The sequence below is a fragment of the Hipposideros armiger genome, unplaced genomic scaffold, assembly GCF_001890085.2.
Source record: "Hipposideros armiger isolate ML-2016 unplaced genomic scaffold, ASM189008v1 scaffold_90, whole genome shotgun sequence".
Taxonomy (NCBI): Eukaryota; Metazoa; Chordata; class Mammalia; order Chiroptera; family Hipposideridae; genus Hipposideros; species Hipposideros armiger.
Genome location: NW_017731440.1, coordinates 3,875,842 through 3,889,949, shown reverse-complemented (window position 1 = coordinate 3,889,949; position 14,108 = coordinate 3,875,842). Strand labels below are relative to the sequence as shown.

The window sequence follows — 14,108 nt, the reverse complement described above, 5'->3', positions numbered from 1 at the left end:
TTTCTCATTCTTAGTTGCGGATATCTGGAGGCCCCCAAGGTTCCCCTGAAGGTAGCAGATGCCTCCAGCATCCGCCTCAGCCCTTCCACTAAATGCTTCAAAAATCACCTTCTTCTCGCCGCCAGGACCAGCTGAACGCCGGCGTCCAGTTCAGCCACGCCCCTACAGCACGGGCCCTCGCGGTGCATTGTGGGCGCGGTAGTGTCGGCCGAGGTTATGGTTGCGTTAATTAAGCGTGAGTGCTGGGTGAGTTGTAGAATGAAGTGAACTTCGTTTGTGATCAATCTGTACACTCTAGGCGGTGCCCTTCGTGGACCTCCCTTCCTTACCTGATTTGGCTTGGCTCACTACCCACCTCCCCCACCCCATTCCTTCACCTGAGGAGTTTGGCGGTGTGGGGAGAGCTTTGCAGGGACAGGGTCCCTAGACTTTTGGCTTTTGCAGCTATTCTTGCTGCTGGTGGGTTTGGGGTTGGGGGCTCTTGGTCGCGGTTGACTTTCCGCCCTTCCTTGAGCAAGGCCTCCACGGGATCCTGCCCCTTTTCAAGGACAGTTGTGATCCACGTGAGTCGAACTGGGCGGCCCTCCTTGTCCTTTTTCCTCAGGTTCGTGGACTGGAATATAACAGCCACCAGAGATTCCTGCTCTGACCCCTGGTTCTGCGGCTTGTCATCGAGGTTGGATGCCCCGGGATCGTTCTTTAATGGAGAAAACTCACCAGACGTCATTGCTATTCAGTAGCTCCAAAAGCAGAACCTTGGTTTTTCTGAGAGAAACTGAAAACCATCTTTTAAAAAGTTGCGCTTCGATTCTCTGCCCCCACCCCCAGTATCTTAATTATGCTGTAGAAGTAGGGGCTTTTTGAACATCTCTCTCAGTACCTTGCGCTGATCTCACTGCATGATGACTTTCTGTTTCACTGGTATCCGAAGCTTTCCTAAGCTTTGGAAAAGTAACCCATACCTTGGTCTAAGCCCAGGACACCCTTATATTTTTCTCTTTCTCAAAGACTGTTATGGCATCAGGAGCCAACAGAAGTGGTTTTCTCTTAAAACCGCGTCTCCACAAAATACCAAAGCAATGAATCTGCTAGTTGCCAGGGCCCGATCTCTCCAGAAAGGAGATGAGGGCAGAAATAAGCAGGTTTCTTCTGAGTCTCATCTTTTTGCAGCTGGAGCGGCTAAGAAGAGATCACAGATGAATCCTCAGAGTAGAGATCATGCCTTGCTACCTGTGAGGAACAACATTATTCAACTCCCAACGAAACCCTTGAATTCGGAAGAGTGGGATAAACTTAAGGAAGATTTCAAAGGAAAAGCTAATTTTGAAAATTGGATCATTTCACAAATGGCTCACCACAACAGTCCTATAGATGTAGCCAAATCTCTGCTGGCCTGGGTAGCTATAAAAAACAATGGAATTGTAAGCTATAATTTATTGGTCAAGTATTTGTACCTCTGTGTCTTTCATAAGCAGACATCAGAAGTTTTTGACGTCTATGAAATCATGAAAGCCAGATACAAGAGTTTAGAATCTGGAGCGAACACTCTTCTCATCCGGGGATTAATCCATTCAGACAGATGGAAAGAGGCCTTGCTGCTGTTAGAGGATATTAAAAAAGCCATGATTCCTTCAAAAAAGAACTATAATGATTGTATCCAGGGAGCCCTCCTTCATCAAGATGTAAACATAGCTTGGAATTTATATCAGGAATTGTTAAGTCATGATATTATTCCTATGATGGAAACTTTAAAAGCCTTCTTTGATTTTGGAAAAGACATAAAAGATGATCAGTATTCAAACAAACTACTAGACATTCTTTTGTATCTAAGAAATAATCAGCTATATCCTGGGGAATCATTTGCACACAGTATAAAAACATGGTTTGAGAGGTAATTTTGATTTTTCTTTATGTGTATGATTTTAATACCTATACCTAAAAGTAGCATCCTTTTCTTCATTGCTGAAATTATTCAGATTATAGTATTTTTTTCCATCTCTTATTAAGATTTGTTTCCCCTTTAAGACAAAATTTTCTCTCTTTAAAAAAGTTACTGCTACAAATTGTGCTAATCTCTACTCATTACATGAAAGAGAAATTATAAAGCACTTGTAGTTTTATATATTTTTTTCATTTTAGAAGGATCATTTATTTTGTTTTCTGAGGTGTCTGGTATGATGTAAATATTTAGGAATAGCACTGGCTACAGTTCATAGCGAGAACACTGGAGCCGTCTTTGGGTCATATTAGTATTTTTAGAAGTTCTGAAACCTAGTGACTGGTATAATTGCATATCTGTGTTCTGTTTGATCTATGCGTTTCATCAGCTTGGATGGTTAGAGCGGAGTCGGGGAGGGATCCTGATCATCAAACCTTATATGCAAGTGTTAACATGGAAAATCTTCATCCTTCCAGTTCATTTTAGATCTTTTCATCATCCAACTGCTCTCTTCAAGGTTCTCTCCTTTGTTTTCCCTTTGCTCTTATTCATGTTACTGGCTATGTGTCTATTTATTGCTTCCATTTTTTACTTTCTTATTTTTTCACCATTAATTTGCTTCAGGCTCTTTCCTAAAAATTCATTCCTTTTCTCTGTTTTTCTCTTTTCTACTACATATCATCTTTACAGAACTTTGAAGTGGCAATCATGCTGAATTCTCTTCTTGAACCAATTTTTTGAACATCAACAGAGGAGCTGTTGATGGTGAAAATCTTTGAATGCCAAGGATTTTGGATTTTATTGTGTTATCAAGAGTGTTGTTCTTGGAGTGGAGTTTTAGAAAGGTAACTGCCAAAGCAGTGAAAAAAGAAAATTGGAGAAGGATTAAAATTGAAAACGGAGATCTGTTTGGAGGCAATTATAGGTTTGAATGAGAGAGGATGAGATCTTGAATTAAGACTTGGGGAAGGAGAGAAGTATCAACAGGAATTATGGTAATATATGTAAGAGGAAATAAGAAAGGCTAAGTTGAGCAAATAAATCAGTAAGTAGTTTTGAATAACTCCAGTTAGGCTAGGCACTGCGGATGTCTTGTGATAAAAGATCTATTATGGTGGCATTCACAATTGGGAATGTAATACTTGACAGTTAAATAATAGCGATATAAGATGGTAGTATAAGAGAAGAAATTACTCTGGACAAGTACAACCTCTGGCAGCTTTTTGGAAAATGTTAGAGTTGAGTTTAATTTAGAGGTTACACTGGTAATGTCAGCTGCTTTCTGTACAGGTGTTGTGCAGGTAGATTTAGCCTTGAAGATAGATGACCAGAGGAGAAGCGAACTGAGGAAGGAGCTCCAGAGTAGGGTATCATCACCTCCTTAGCCCCATTGCAGTGTATCAACCACTCTTGTAATTAAACCATTCCTGAAGGATCCTGAACTTTTCAGAGTTCTTGCCTACCGTGTTTCTAAGCACAGTGAATATCTTTGGATTCTGTAGGAATCTGACCTGATGATTTGATTTTGCAATCTTTTTTGTAGTATTCCTGAAGAACAATGGAAAGGAAAATTCACCACAATTCAGAAAAGGTAAAGGCCAATATTTTATTTTTAACTTGTTTGGTTCAGGTTTAATAAGTTTGATTGCTACTGTTTAAAAAAAGATTATGAATACCTTAGAGATAAGATAATTAAGAGTTAGAGAACCCAAGAAAAAAAGCCATATTTTGCATATGGAGAATTTCCAGTGTTCAAAATGTTTTTCCTTGTAGGTGCTGTGAGTCTGGTATGAAGCCTCAGGGATGTTTTCCCCTAGTTGTCTTTTAGGAATGACTTTAAAAACTTTATCCGGATGCCCAGCAGTCTACTCTTTTGGGTTTTCTGGCACACTGATGTGTGATACTATCAGGTTTACAAAAAAATCATATGCATGTGATGATCACAAAAGTTATAGTATTTTTTTTTAACCTTTCAATTTTCTCATATCATAGGATTATTCATTGTAGAAAAAGTTCTTTTCCAGGATACCATTTAACACAAACCATTGTAATTACAGTGGTCAGTGTTCGTGCTGTGGAAAAAACATAGAGTCTATTCACCTGAGTCCAGAAGAGTATGAATTTCTCAAGGGAAAAGTCATGAGGGATGTGATAGATGGAGGTGACCAATACAGAAAGACAACACCTCAGGTGAGTCTGGACCTCAGGTTTTATTGCATTCTTGGATTGCTATTCTAGAGCAGGGGTTGATTTTTTTTTTTTTTTTGTAAAAGGCCAGATAGTAAATATTTTAAGCTTTGTGAGCCATACAGCCTCTGTTGCAACTTTTCTACTCTGCTGCTGTACTGAACACAACCACAGACAATACATAAATGAATGAGCATGGCTGTGTTCCAGTAAAACTGTTCATGAAAGGCCATAGTTACCAGTCTTTAGAAGAGATTGCTTTAGAAGTTCATAAAATAATTGGGTCAGACTATCATCCATCTACTGAAGTCAGTTCTATTTCATCTGGGCACATGCGCACTTACACCAAAAGGTAGATACCTATTCTTTGTCTAAGTGCTTCCAGAAAACGGTGTTCAGTCAACTCCTATGAAAACATGGCTTCTCACTTTTCTAGTCAAGAAAATTTAAGGTAACTTAACAAAGTTATTTCCAAATTTTCTTAGTATTGAATTTGATTCTCTAAGTCATTTTTAATAGCTTTATTTTGCTAATCTTCAGTATTTTATGCTGGTTTATTAAGGTTAAGTTAAAGAAGTAAAATGCTTTTACCTTGGGGAAAGGTCATCCTTGGGGAAAGGTTGCCCATCATCACACGGAATGCTTTTTCTTCAAGGTACCAAATAAAAACAAGTGAAAATTGTTCTGCCTTCTCACTTTGACTTAAAAGTGTCAGAAAATGCCCCTAGATCATATGAAGACCTTTAATCCTCAGAATAAAGTCAAAATCTGGTCCATAAAACATTATCTTCATTTTATGGAATATCTTTTAGCTGACTTTATTGATAAAATTATTGTTAACATTTATTATGTGATGCTAAGTAATTTACATTCATTATTTTATTTATATATATATATATACATAATTTTTTAAAGATTTTATTGGGGAATTCGGGAAGGGGAACAGCCAAGTTGTTGTCTTTCAATCTTAGTTGTGGAGGGTGCAGCTAGCTCAGTTCCCAAGTCCAATTGCCATCCGGCTGCCCATCAGCAGCTCGTGACTGCTCAGCTCAAGGTGCCGTGTTCAATCTTAGTTGTGGATGGGTGTAGCCCACCATCCCATGCGGGAGTCAAACTGGAAACCTTGTTGCTAAGAGCACACACTCTAACCACTGAGCCATCCTGCCACCTGTTGACAGCTCAGCAGCAGCTCAGCTTGGGTGCAGCTCAGATCTCGCACTCTTAACCAACTGAGCCACTTGGCCGGCCCATTATCTTATATCTTACTTAACCCTTATAACCACCCTATATGACACTATTTTATTTCTATTTTACCGAGAGTGTTTAAGACTTTGGGAGATTAAATCTGCCCATGGGCATCTTGCTAATAAAACCTAGGTCTGACTCCAAAACCTTTGTTGTTACACCCTGCTGCCTCTCATGAAATGAAAAGTAACCGTGACAATCTGTAGTTCCATATATACCTGACAGCCAACTGGTTGTAGCAGATCTTTAATGCCTTAGAAATTTCTGCCAGCTAAAATATGAATTAAGTAAATTTCTGTTCTCTTAGCAAACATTTATTGAACACTTCCGTGTAGCTTCTGAAATAGGTGTTAAGATAGATGCGAGGTTGTACGAATTATGCGGTTATCAAGAACTTACCATTTCTGTTATAGACTAATTGAATATTCTTTCCACCCCCCCAATTTTTTATTTAGTAAAAATTTCAACCTAAAGAAAAAATGAAAAATAGCACAATGGACACTTACATACTCTTCATCTAGAGCAGCGGTTCTCAACCTTCCTAATGCCGCGACCCCTTAATACAGTTCCTCATGTTGTGGTGACCCCGAACCATAAAATTATTTTTGTTGCTACTCTATAACTGTAATTTTGCTACTGTTATGAATCATAATGTAAATATCTTTTTGTTTTCTGATGGTCTTAGGCTACCCCTGTGAAAGGGTCATTCGACCCCCAAAGGGGTCATGACCCACAGGTTGAGAACCGCTGATCTAGAGTATAACCAGTTATTATGGTGCATATGCTTTCTCGCTATATATGAGTATGTATTTTTATGAACCTTTTAAAAGTAAATTGTAGACCTGTTACCTTAAATGTTTCAGCAAGTATCTTCTAAGAATAAGAAAATTCTATGTAATTAAATACCATTATCACATTTAAGAACCTTACCATTAATTCAATGTCATTTAATAAACGTACATATTCAAATTTTTCCAGTTATCCTCCCAAAATGTATTTTATAATTTTTTCTCCTTTGATCCAGGATTCAATCAAGGTTCACTCACTGCTTTTGGTCATTATGTCTCTCTAAAACCGTAACAATCTCCGCTGCCTTTTTTTTGCTTTTATGAGATAGATTTTTTTGAAAAATCTGGGTGGTTGGTCTTATCCCGGACATCTCAGACTTTTCACCTACGAATCACTTCAGATTGTGGTTAAAATGCAAATTATGATTCAGTTGTCCAGAGTGGGGTCTGAGATTCTGTGGGGTTTTTTTTAAAGACTTTTATTGGGGAATTGGTGGATGGGAACTGCACTGGGGAATTGGGGAAGGGGAACAGACAAGTTGCTGTCCTTTTGTTCTTCAGTCTAATTGTGGAGGACGTTGCTTCACTGGCCCAAGTTGGCACCATCATTGCACTCTTCCCAGAAGAGGCAGATCAGTCGCCGGCTTCTGGACGGCTGCCCACGGCGGCTGCTGGCTGCTCACACTGGCTGCTGGCTGCTCACACTGGCTGCTGGCTACACACGCTGGCTGCTGTCTACACACGATAGTTTATGGCAACCCACTGCAGCAGAGGCTGCAGCCTACACCGTCGCTGGTGACTCATGGCAGCCCAGCTCCAGGTTGAGCTTTTGTTCAGCATCTTAGCTGTAGAAGGCAGTGTCACTAGTCCTCATATGTGGGATCCGAACCGGGGCCCTCTGGCGTCCCAAGCCAGTTCTTAACCAACGCGCCACTCGGCCGGCCCTGAGATATTCTGTATTTTGAACAAACTCCCAGGTGGAGTGATTCTGGTCTTTGGACCACATTTTAAGTAGCAAGACTGTGGACTCATTGATTGTTTTCTCTTCGTTAATTCATTATAAAAGCATTGGCTATACTACATGGGTGATGCTTTGTGCTTCTTATTGAATCACAGCAACCACATAATATCAGGCTGTACTCACTGTTGCTGATGCTAAATTTGATCACTAGATTAAGTGGGCAACTCCATTGTATCTCCATTGTAAAGTGGGCAACTCCAGGTATCTCCATTGTACAGGTACATTTTTCCCTTTATAATTTCCCTTTGTAAGTTTCCCTTTTGTAATTTTTGTAATTAAAAATTATGTAATCTGTGAGGTAATACTTCAAGACTATGCAGATAGCCTGTCAGCCATTAACTCTTCACTGAATATTCTCTGCCTTTGGAGGTTGCAAAGTGGTGATTTTCTAGTTATTTCATTTCTTCTACATTTATTAGCTGGCATTATTGTATGAAAGTTTTCCCTTTCCCCCTCTTTCTCCCTTTTGCTTTATTTATTTTTTTAATTACCTGTATGGACATAAGGACATTTAAAAAAATTAACTGTTAGGATCCATTACCATCATTATTCTTTTTGGTGCTCAAATTGTCCCAAATTTGGCCTATGGGAGCCCTTTCAAGTCAGTTCCTGTGTCATTTCTATCCCACCCTGTTCCCATCACTCTTGCCTCCCAAATCAGTTTTTGAGCACTTCTGTGCTTTGTGGCACAAGATGTCCTATGCTCTCACCGTGAAGTGCTCCTGTTCCAGTTGTGGAAATCACTAATTGAATACTTTTGTTTAGCACCCTCAATGTTTAGTGGCTAAACATTGCTGTAATTCCTTGTTAAATGAATATCACCTTAATTCTGGATTAATGGAAGGAAGATTTGTTACTTTTCTCTGCTGACAGAGACTTAGAACCCAGAGCAAATCTTCCCTTTAAAGAACATTATTCTGCAAGAGGAGTTCCAGGCCCCTGACGATGGTGAGAATAGCAAAGAGCAGTCATACATTTAATTACCATAATTTGCAAAGCAACTGAATATATTCCCAGAAGGACTGGTACATTTTGTGTCAAGGGAAATTATTTTCTCCTTTTCTCTTTGCAGGCAGCCTTCCCCTTTCCCCCTGCAACCCTCCAAGTCTGTATCCCATTTTTTGTCATCTGCCTTTCACCTTTAAGGTATTAACATAATAATAATTACTACTATTTATTGAATGATTACCATACGTCAGGCACTTCTAGGCCTGTTACACTCACCGCAAGCTAGCAAGGATATCATCATTTTGAAGATGGGGAAGGTCAGGATAAGAAACATATCCATGGTTAAAGAGCAGTGAAGGAAGGCACATGGCTGGATTGGGTGAGGGTTTAGTTTCTGTAGTATTGATGAGGCAGAAGGGGCATGGATGGAACCAGAACACTGCTGGAGGGTTGAAGTAAAACCAACTCTGTCTAGAACTAGAGGCAAGGAATTAAGGATAATGGATATGTTAAGTAAGTAGGTACAGCAAAGCTTTGGAGCATTTATTTAGACCTCTAATTTCTCTGAAAAGCCTGAGGCAGATTGGTCCTTTGAAGGTGAGACAAGGTAATGACAGTTTAAGGGAGCTTTAGGAGAGTTTTAAACCTTGGAAGTTTGTGAGTGAATTAGAGGTTTTGCTGGGTAGTGCTGAAGCCCCAACTGAGGCTGGAGAGCACCTGTGAGCCACTTTGGGCAGTCCTGAGCCATCCAGGTACACAAACGGAAGACAAGTGGATGGGATGGTACAGGATTTTGCTTGTCTGGTACAGTTCAGGGAAAAGGGAAAACGAGTTGAGGGTGTAGGTGAGAGGGTGGCTCAGTTAATGGACCAAGAGATCACAGTTGATAGGAAAGAAGTAAAGATGGGTGGGAGCTCACAGATTAGGAGATGGTAGAGATAACAGTGGATTGAAGGCTCTTGGAGGTTGAAGAGGAAGCATAAAGGGAGTGAGAGTGGAAATCTGGGATTTTAGTGTGTGTGGGAGGGTGTGTTTGTTGCTTAGATGTGGCAATATGGTAGAGACCAAGTGAAGGTAGTTCTGACCGAGTAGTTACCATGATGACCATGACGCCCTGACTAGATGGGGAAGGAAGAAAGGCCAGAGAGCACTACCAAGGAGAGTTCAAGGCACTGGTAGTCTCAATGCAGGATAGAAGAAAAAGTATAGTGGGAATAAAAAAGTGAAAACTGGAAAGCTGAGGTCAGAGAGCAGGTGAAATATTTGAGGCTAAGATTTCAGAGGAAGAGCCATTCTAGGACCCAGCCGGATCCAGGGTCCAGCTATTGGGGTTTGGTATGTGCCCAGGATAAAGCTCCAGACTGTCATTTCCCACAGATGGTTCATTGTGTGGGATGTGTTTGTGTGTGTGTGCTTGTGTGTGTGTGTTTCTTGGTCTTTTTTGCTCACCGTTTGTATTAATTTGCTAGGGCTACCATAACAAAATACCACAGATCGGGTAGTTTAAACAACAGAAATTTTTACGCAGTTCTGGAGGCCGAAGTCCAAGATCTGCAGGCTTGGTTTCTCCTGAGGCTTCTCTCCTTGGCTTGCAGATGGCCCTCCCTCTTGCTTTGTCCTCATGCAGCCTTCCCCTGTGCTTGAGCATCCCAGTTGTCTCTTTGTGTGTCCAAATTTCCATTTCATATGAGGACACCAATCTAGTTGGATTAAGGACCTGTCCTTATGACGTCATTTTACCTTAATCACTTTTTTAAAGGACTTATCTCTCCATACAGTCACATCCTGGGGTTAGGACTTCAACATATGTATTCTGGGCTGGCCACAATTCAGTCCATAACATTCATTGAAAATATGTATTAAAACCATATGGTGTTCAGCATTTTAAATTATTTTGTACTGGAAATAGCTGGATTTGCCTTCAATATTGCTTTTTTAAGGCTTGCTTATAACTTGGGAGTATAAGGTATAAGCCAAGGAGTAAGCATTAAATCCATGTTGAGTGTTTTTGTCTACTTAAAAAACAAGCTTATGATCAGCTGACCTCCATAAGTACCTACAATGAGCATTACCAAAATTGTTCCGGGCCGGCAGAGTGGCTTAAGAGCTCGCTCAAAGAGTTTGAGCTCTGAGCAACAGTGGTTCAATTCCTGGCCCGAGCTGAGCAGCCCCTGAGCTGCCAACAGGTGGCAGGATGGCTCAGCTTAAAAAAAAAAATTGTTTCAAGCTGATATGCTTTCACCAAATAAAACTCTTTTGTTCAAAACAAAATAAATGAGATGGCACCCCCCAGTGAAATGGTTCTCAACCTTGGCTGTTGGTTAGAACAGTTTAGGAGATGTTTAAATATTACTAATACCTGGTCCCATCCCACCATCACCCCACCACAGCCCCTGGGGATTTTGGTTTTAAGCATAAATGTTCAGTGGTATTATATTAAATAAATTCACAAAGCAGTCATCATCACCACCCATCCCCTCAACTCTTTTAATCTTATAAAACTGAAACTCTACACATTAAATAACTTCCCATTCTCCCCTCCTTTCAGCCCCTGGCAATCCCCATTATACTTTCTGTCTTTATGATTTTCACTACTGTGAGTACCTCGTGTAAGTGGAATCATAAAGTATTTGTCTTTTTAACTGGCTTATTTCATTTACTATGTCTTCAGTGTTCATCCATGTTGTAGCATATTGCAAAATTTTCTTACTTTTTAAGGGTAATATTCTATTTTATGTATATATCACCTTTTGCTTATCCATCCGTCAGTGAACACTTGAATTGCTTCTATGGTTTAGCTATTGTGGATAATGCTGCTGTGTACATGAGTGTGCAGATATCTCTTTGAGACCCTTCTTGCAATTCTTGTGGCTGTATATCCAGAAATGAAGTTGCTGGGTCATATTCTAAATCTATTTTTAATGTTTTGAGGAACTGTGTTCCACAGAAGCTATACCATTTTACATTAATTCCGACAGTGTACAAGGGTTCCAATTTCTCCACATTCTTGCCAATACTTGTTGTTTTCTGTTTTTACTTTTTATAGTAGCTATCCAAATGGGTGACGTGTTATCTCATTGTAGTTTTGATTTGCATTGCTCTAATGATTAGTTCTGTTGAGCAGTTTTTCATGTGCTTATTGGCTGTTCCTATATCTCCTTTGGAGAAATGTCTGCTCAAGTCTTTGCCCATTTTTGAATTGGGTTTTTGAGGGTTTTTCTTGTTAGGTTTAGGTGTTCTCTGTATATTCTAAGTATTAATCCCTTATCAGATATACGATTTGCAAATATTTTCTCCCGTTCTGTGGGTTGCCTTTTTACTCTATTGATAGTGTCTTTCGATGCACAATGTTTAAAAATTATTTTGAAGTACAATTCTTAAATTTTTTCTTTTGTTACCTGTGCCTTTGATGTCATATCCAAGAAAATTGTTGCTCAATCCAGTGCCATGAAGCTTTTATTATGTGTTTTCTTCTAAGAGTTTTATTGTCTTAGGTTTTACATTTAGGTCCTTGATCCGTTTTCAGTTAATTTTTTTTTTAAGATTTTATTGGGGAGTTGGGGGAAGGGAACAGCATTGGGGAATCCACGAAGGGAACAGACAAGTTGCTGTCCCTTGGTTCTTCAGTCTAATTGTGGAGGACATCGCTTCACTGGCCCATGTTGGTATTATCATTGCACTCTTCCCAGGTGAGGCAGATCGGTCACCAGCCATTGAACGGCCTCTCACAGCAGCCCACGCTGACTGCCAGCCGCTCACGGTAGCTTATGGCAGCCCACTGCAGCCCTGCTGCAGCCTATGCCATCGCCGGGGACTCATGGCCGCCCAGCTCCAGGTCAAGGTGTTGTTCACCTATTTAACTGTAGAGGGTGCAGCGTCACTGGCTCTAATGTGGGATCCAAACCGGGGCCCTGCTGCTCAGAGTTGGCGTCCCAAGCCAGCTTTTAACCAATGTACCACTCTGCCAGCCCCATTTTCAGTTAATTTTTGTATATGGTGTTAGGTAAGGGTCCAACTTTATTCTTTTGCATATGGATATCTAATTTCCCAATGCCATTTGTTGAAAAGACTGTTCTTTACCCTTTTAATGGTTTTGGCACCCTTATCAAAAATAATTGACCATATATGTGACAGTCTGGACTAGTTTTATTCCATTTTTCTATGTGTCAGTTTTTATGCCATTACTACATTGTTTTGATTACTGTAGCTGTGTAGAAAGTTTTGAAATCAGAAAGTGTGAGTCCTTTACTTTCTTCTTTAAGATTGTTTTGGCTATTCAGGATTCCTTGAGATTCTGTATGAATTTTAGTATGGGGTTTCTTTATTTAAAAAAAAAATGTCATTGGTGAGCTGGCCGAGTGGCTCAGTTAGTTAAGAGTGCAAGCTGTGAGCAACAGGGTCACTGGTTCGATTCCCACATGGGCCAGTGAGCTGCGCCCAAGCTGAGCTGCCACTGAGCTGCCAACAGGTAGCAGGGTGGTTCAGCTGGTGAGAGCATGTGCTCCTAACAACAAGGTTGCCGGTTTAACTCTTGCATGGGATGGTGGGCTATGCCCACCCTCAACTAAGACTCAACTAAGACCTTGAGCTGAGCGGCCGCGAGCTGCTGATGGGAGGCCGGATGGTGACTGAACTTGGAGCTGAGCTAGCTGCGCCCTCCACAATTAAGACTGAAGGACAACAACTTGGCTGTTCCCCTTCCCCTATTCCCCAATAAAATCTTTAATAACAATAAAAATGTCATTGGGATTTTGATAGGGATTACGTTTAATCTATAGATCACTATAGGTAGTATTGACATTTTAATAATATTAAGTTTTCTACTCCTTGAATGTGGAGCATGTTTTCATTTATTTATGTCTTTCTTTCAGCAATTTTTTATATTTCTTTTTTTTTTTTAAAGATTTTATTGGGGAATTGGGGAAGGGAACAGTGTTGGGGAATTGGGGAAGGGTAACATTGTGTTTTTCCAGGACCCATCAGCTCCAAGTCAAGTTGTTGTCCTTCAGTCTTAGTTGTGGAGGGTGCAAGCTCAGCTCCCAGTCCAGTCGCTGCCTTCAATCTAGTTGCGGGGGGTGTGTGGGGGGGTACAGTCCACCATCCCATGCGGGAGTCCAGCTGGCAACTTGTTGTTAAGAGCATGTGCTCTCACCAGCTGAGCCATCCGGATGCCTGTTGGCAGCTCAGCTCAGGCGCAGCTCACTGGCCCATGTGGGAATCGAACTGGGAACCCTGTTGCTCAGCGCTCACGCTCTAACCAACTGAGCCACCCGGCTGGTCCATATACTTCTAATTGTACAAGTTTTTAACTTCTTTGGTTAATTCCTAAGCGTTTCATTTTTTCAATGCTATTGTAAATGCAATTGTTTTTATAATTTCCTTTTCAGATTGTTCATTGTTTACAGAAATGCAGCTGATTTTTGTGTGTTGACTTTGTATTCTGCTACTTTGCTAAGTTGATTTACTAGTTATAACAGTTTTTGTGTGTAGAATCTTTAGGGTTTTCTACATTATAAAATCATATTATCTGCAAACAAAGATAATGTCTGTCTTCTTTTCTAATTTGGATGCCTTCTTTTTCGTTTTTCTTGGTTAATTGCTTGGGCAGTACTTCTAGTACTGTATTAAATAGAAATGTTGAAAGCAGGGCATACTTGCCTTGGTCTTGATCTTAAAGGAAAAGCTTTCAATCTTTCACCATTGAGTGCAGTGTTCACTGTGTGTTTTTCATATATGGCTTTTATATTGAGGTAGTTTCCTTCTAATCTTAGTTTGTTGAATTTTTATTATGAAAGGATATTGAATTTTGTCAAATGTTTTTTCAATTTAGTGATCATGTGTTTTTTCCCTTCATCCTGTTGATAATATATATTATTGATTGATTTTTATATATTGAACCATTCTTGCATTCCAGGAATAAATCCCACTTGGTATCCTTTTAATATCCTGCAAAATTCTGCATGCTAATATTTTGTTGAGG

General features: G+C 40.1%; 1 protein-coding gene across 2 annotated transcripts in view; it reads left to right on the top strand.

Moving 5' to 3' along the window:
* Positions 1–99: 99 nt before the first annotated feature.
* Positions 100–14,108, top strand: part of PRORP (protein only RNase P catalytic subunit) — a 127,575-nt gene continuing 113,566 nt past the window's right edge. The window contains exons 1-4 of one of the 2 annotated variants that reach the window (XM_019644684.1): positions 100–246; positions 605–1,891; positions 3,483–3,530; positions 3,997–4,129. In XM_019644684.1, the coding sequence (XP_019500229.1) occupies positions 900–1,891; positions 3,483–3,530; positions 3,997–4,129 (1,173 nt within the window). In that variant the 5' untranslated portion in view covers positions 100–246; positions 605–899. The remainder of the gene's footprint in view (positions 247–604; positions 1,892–3,482; positions 3,531–3,996; positions 4,130–14,108) is intronic. The other variant, XM_019644685.1, reaches the window with a different exon arrangement.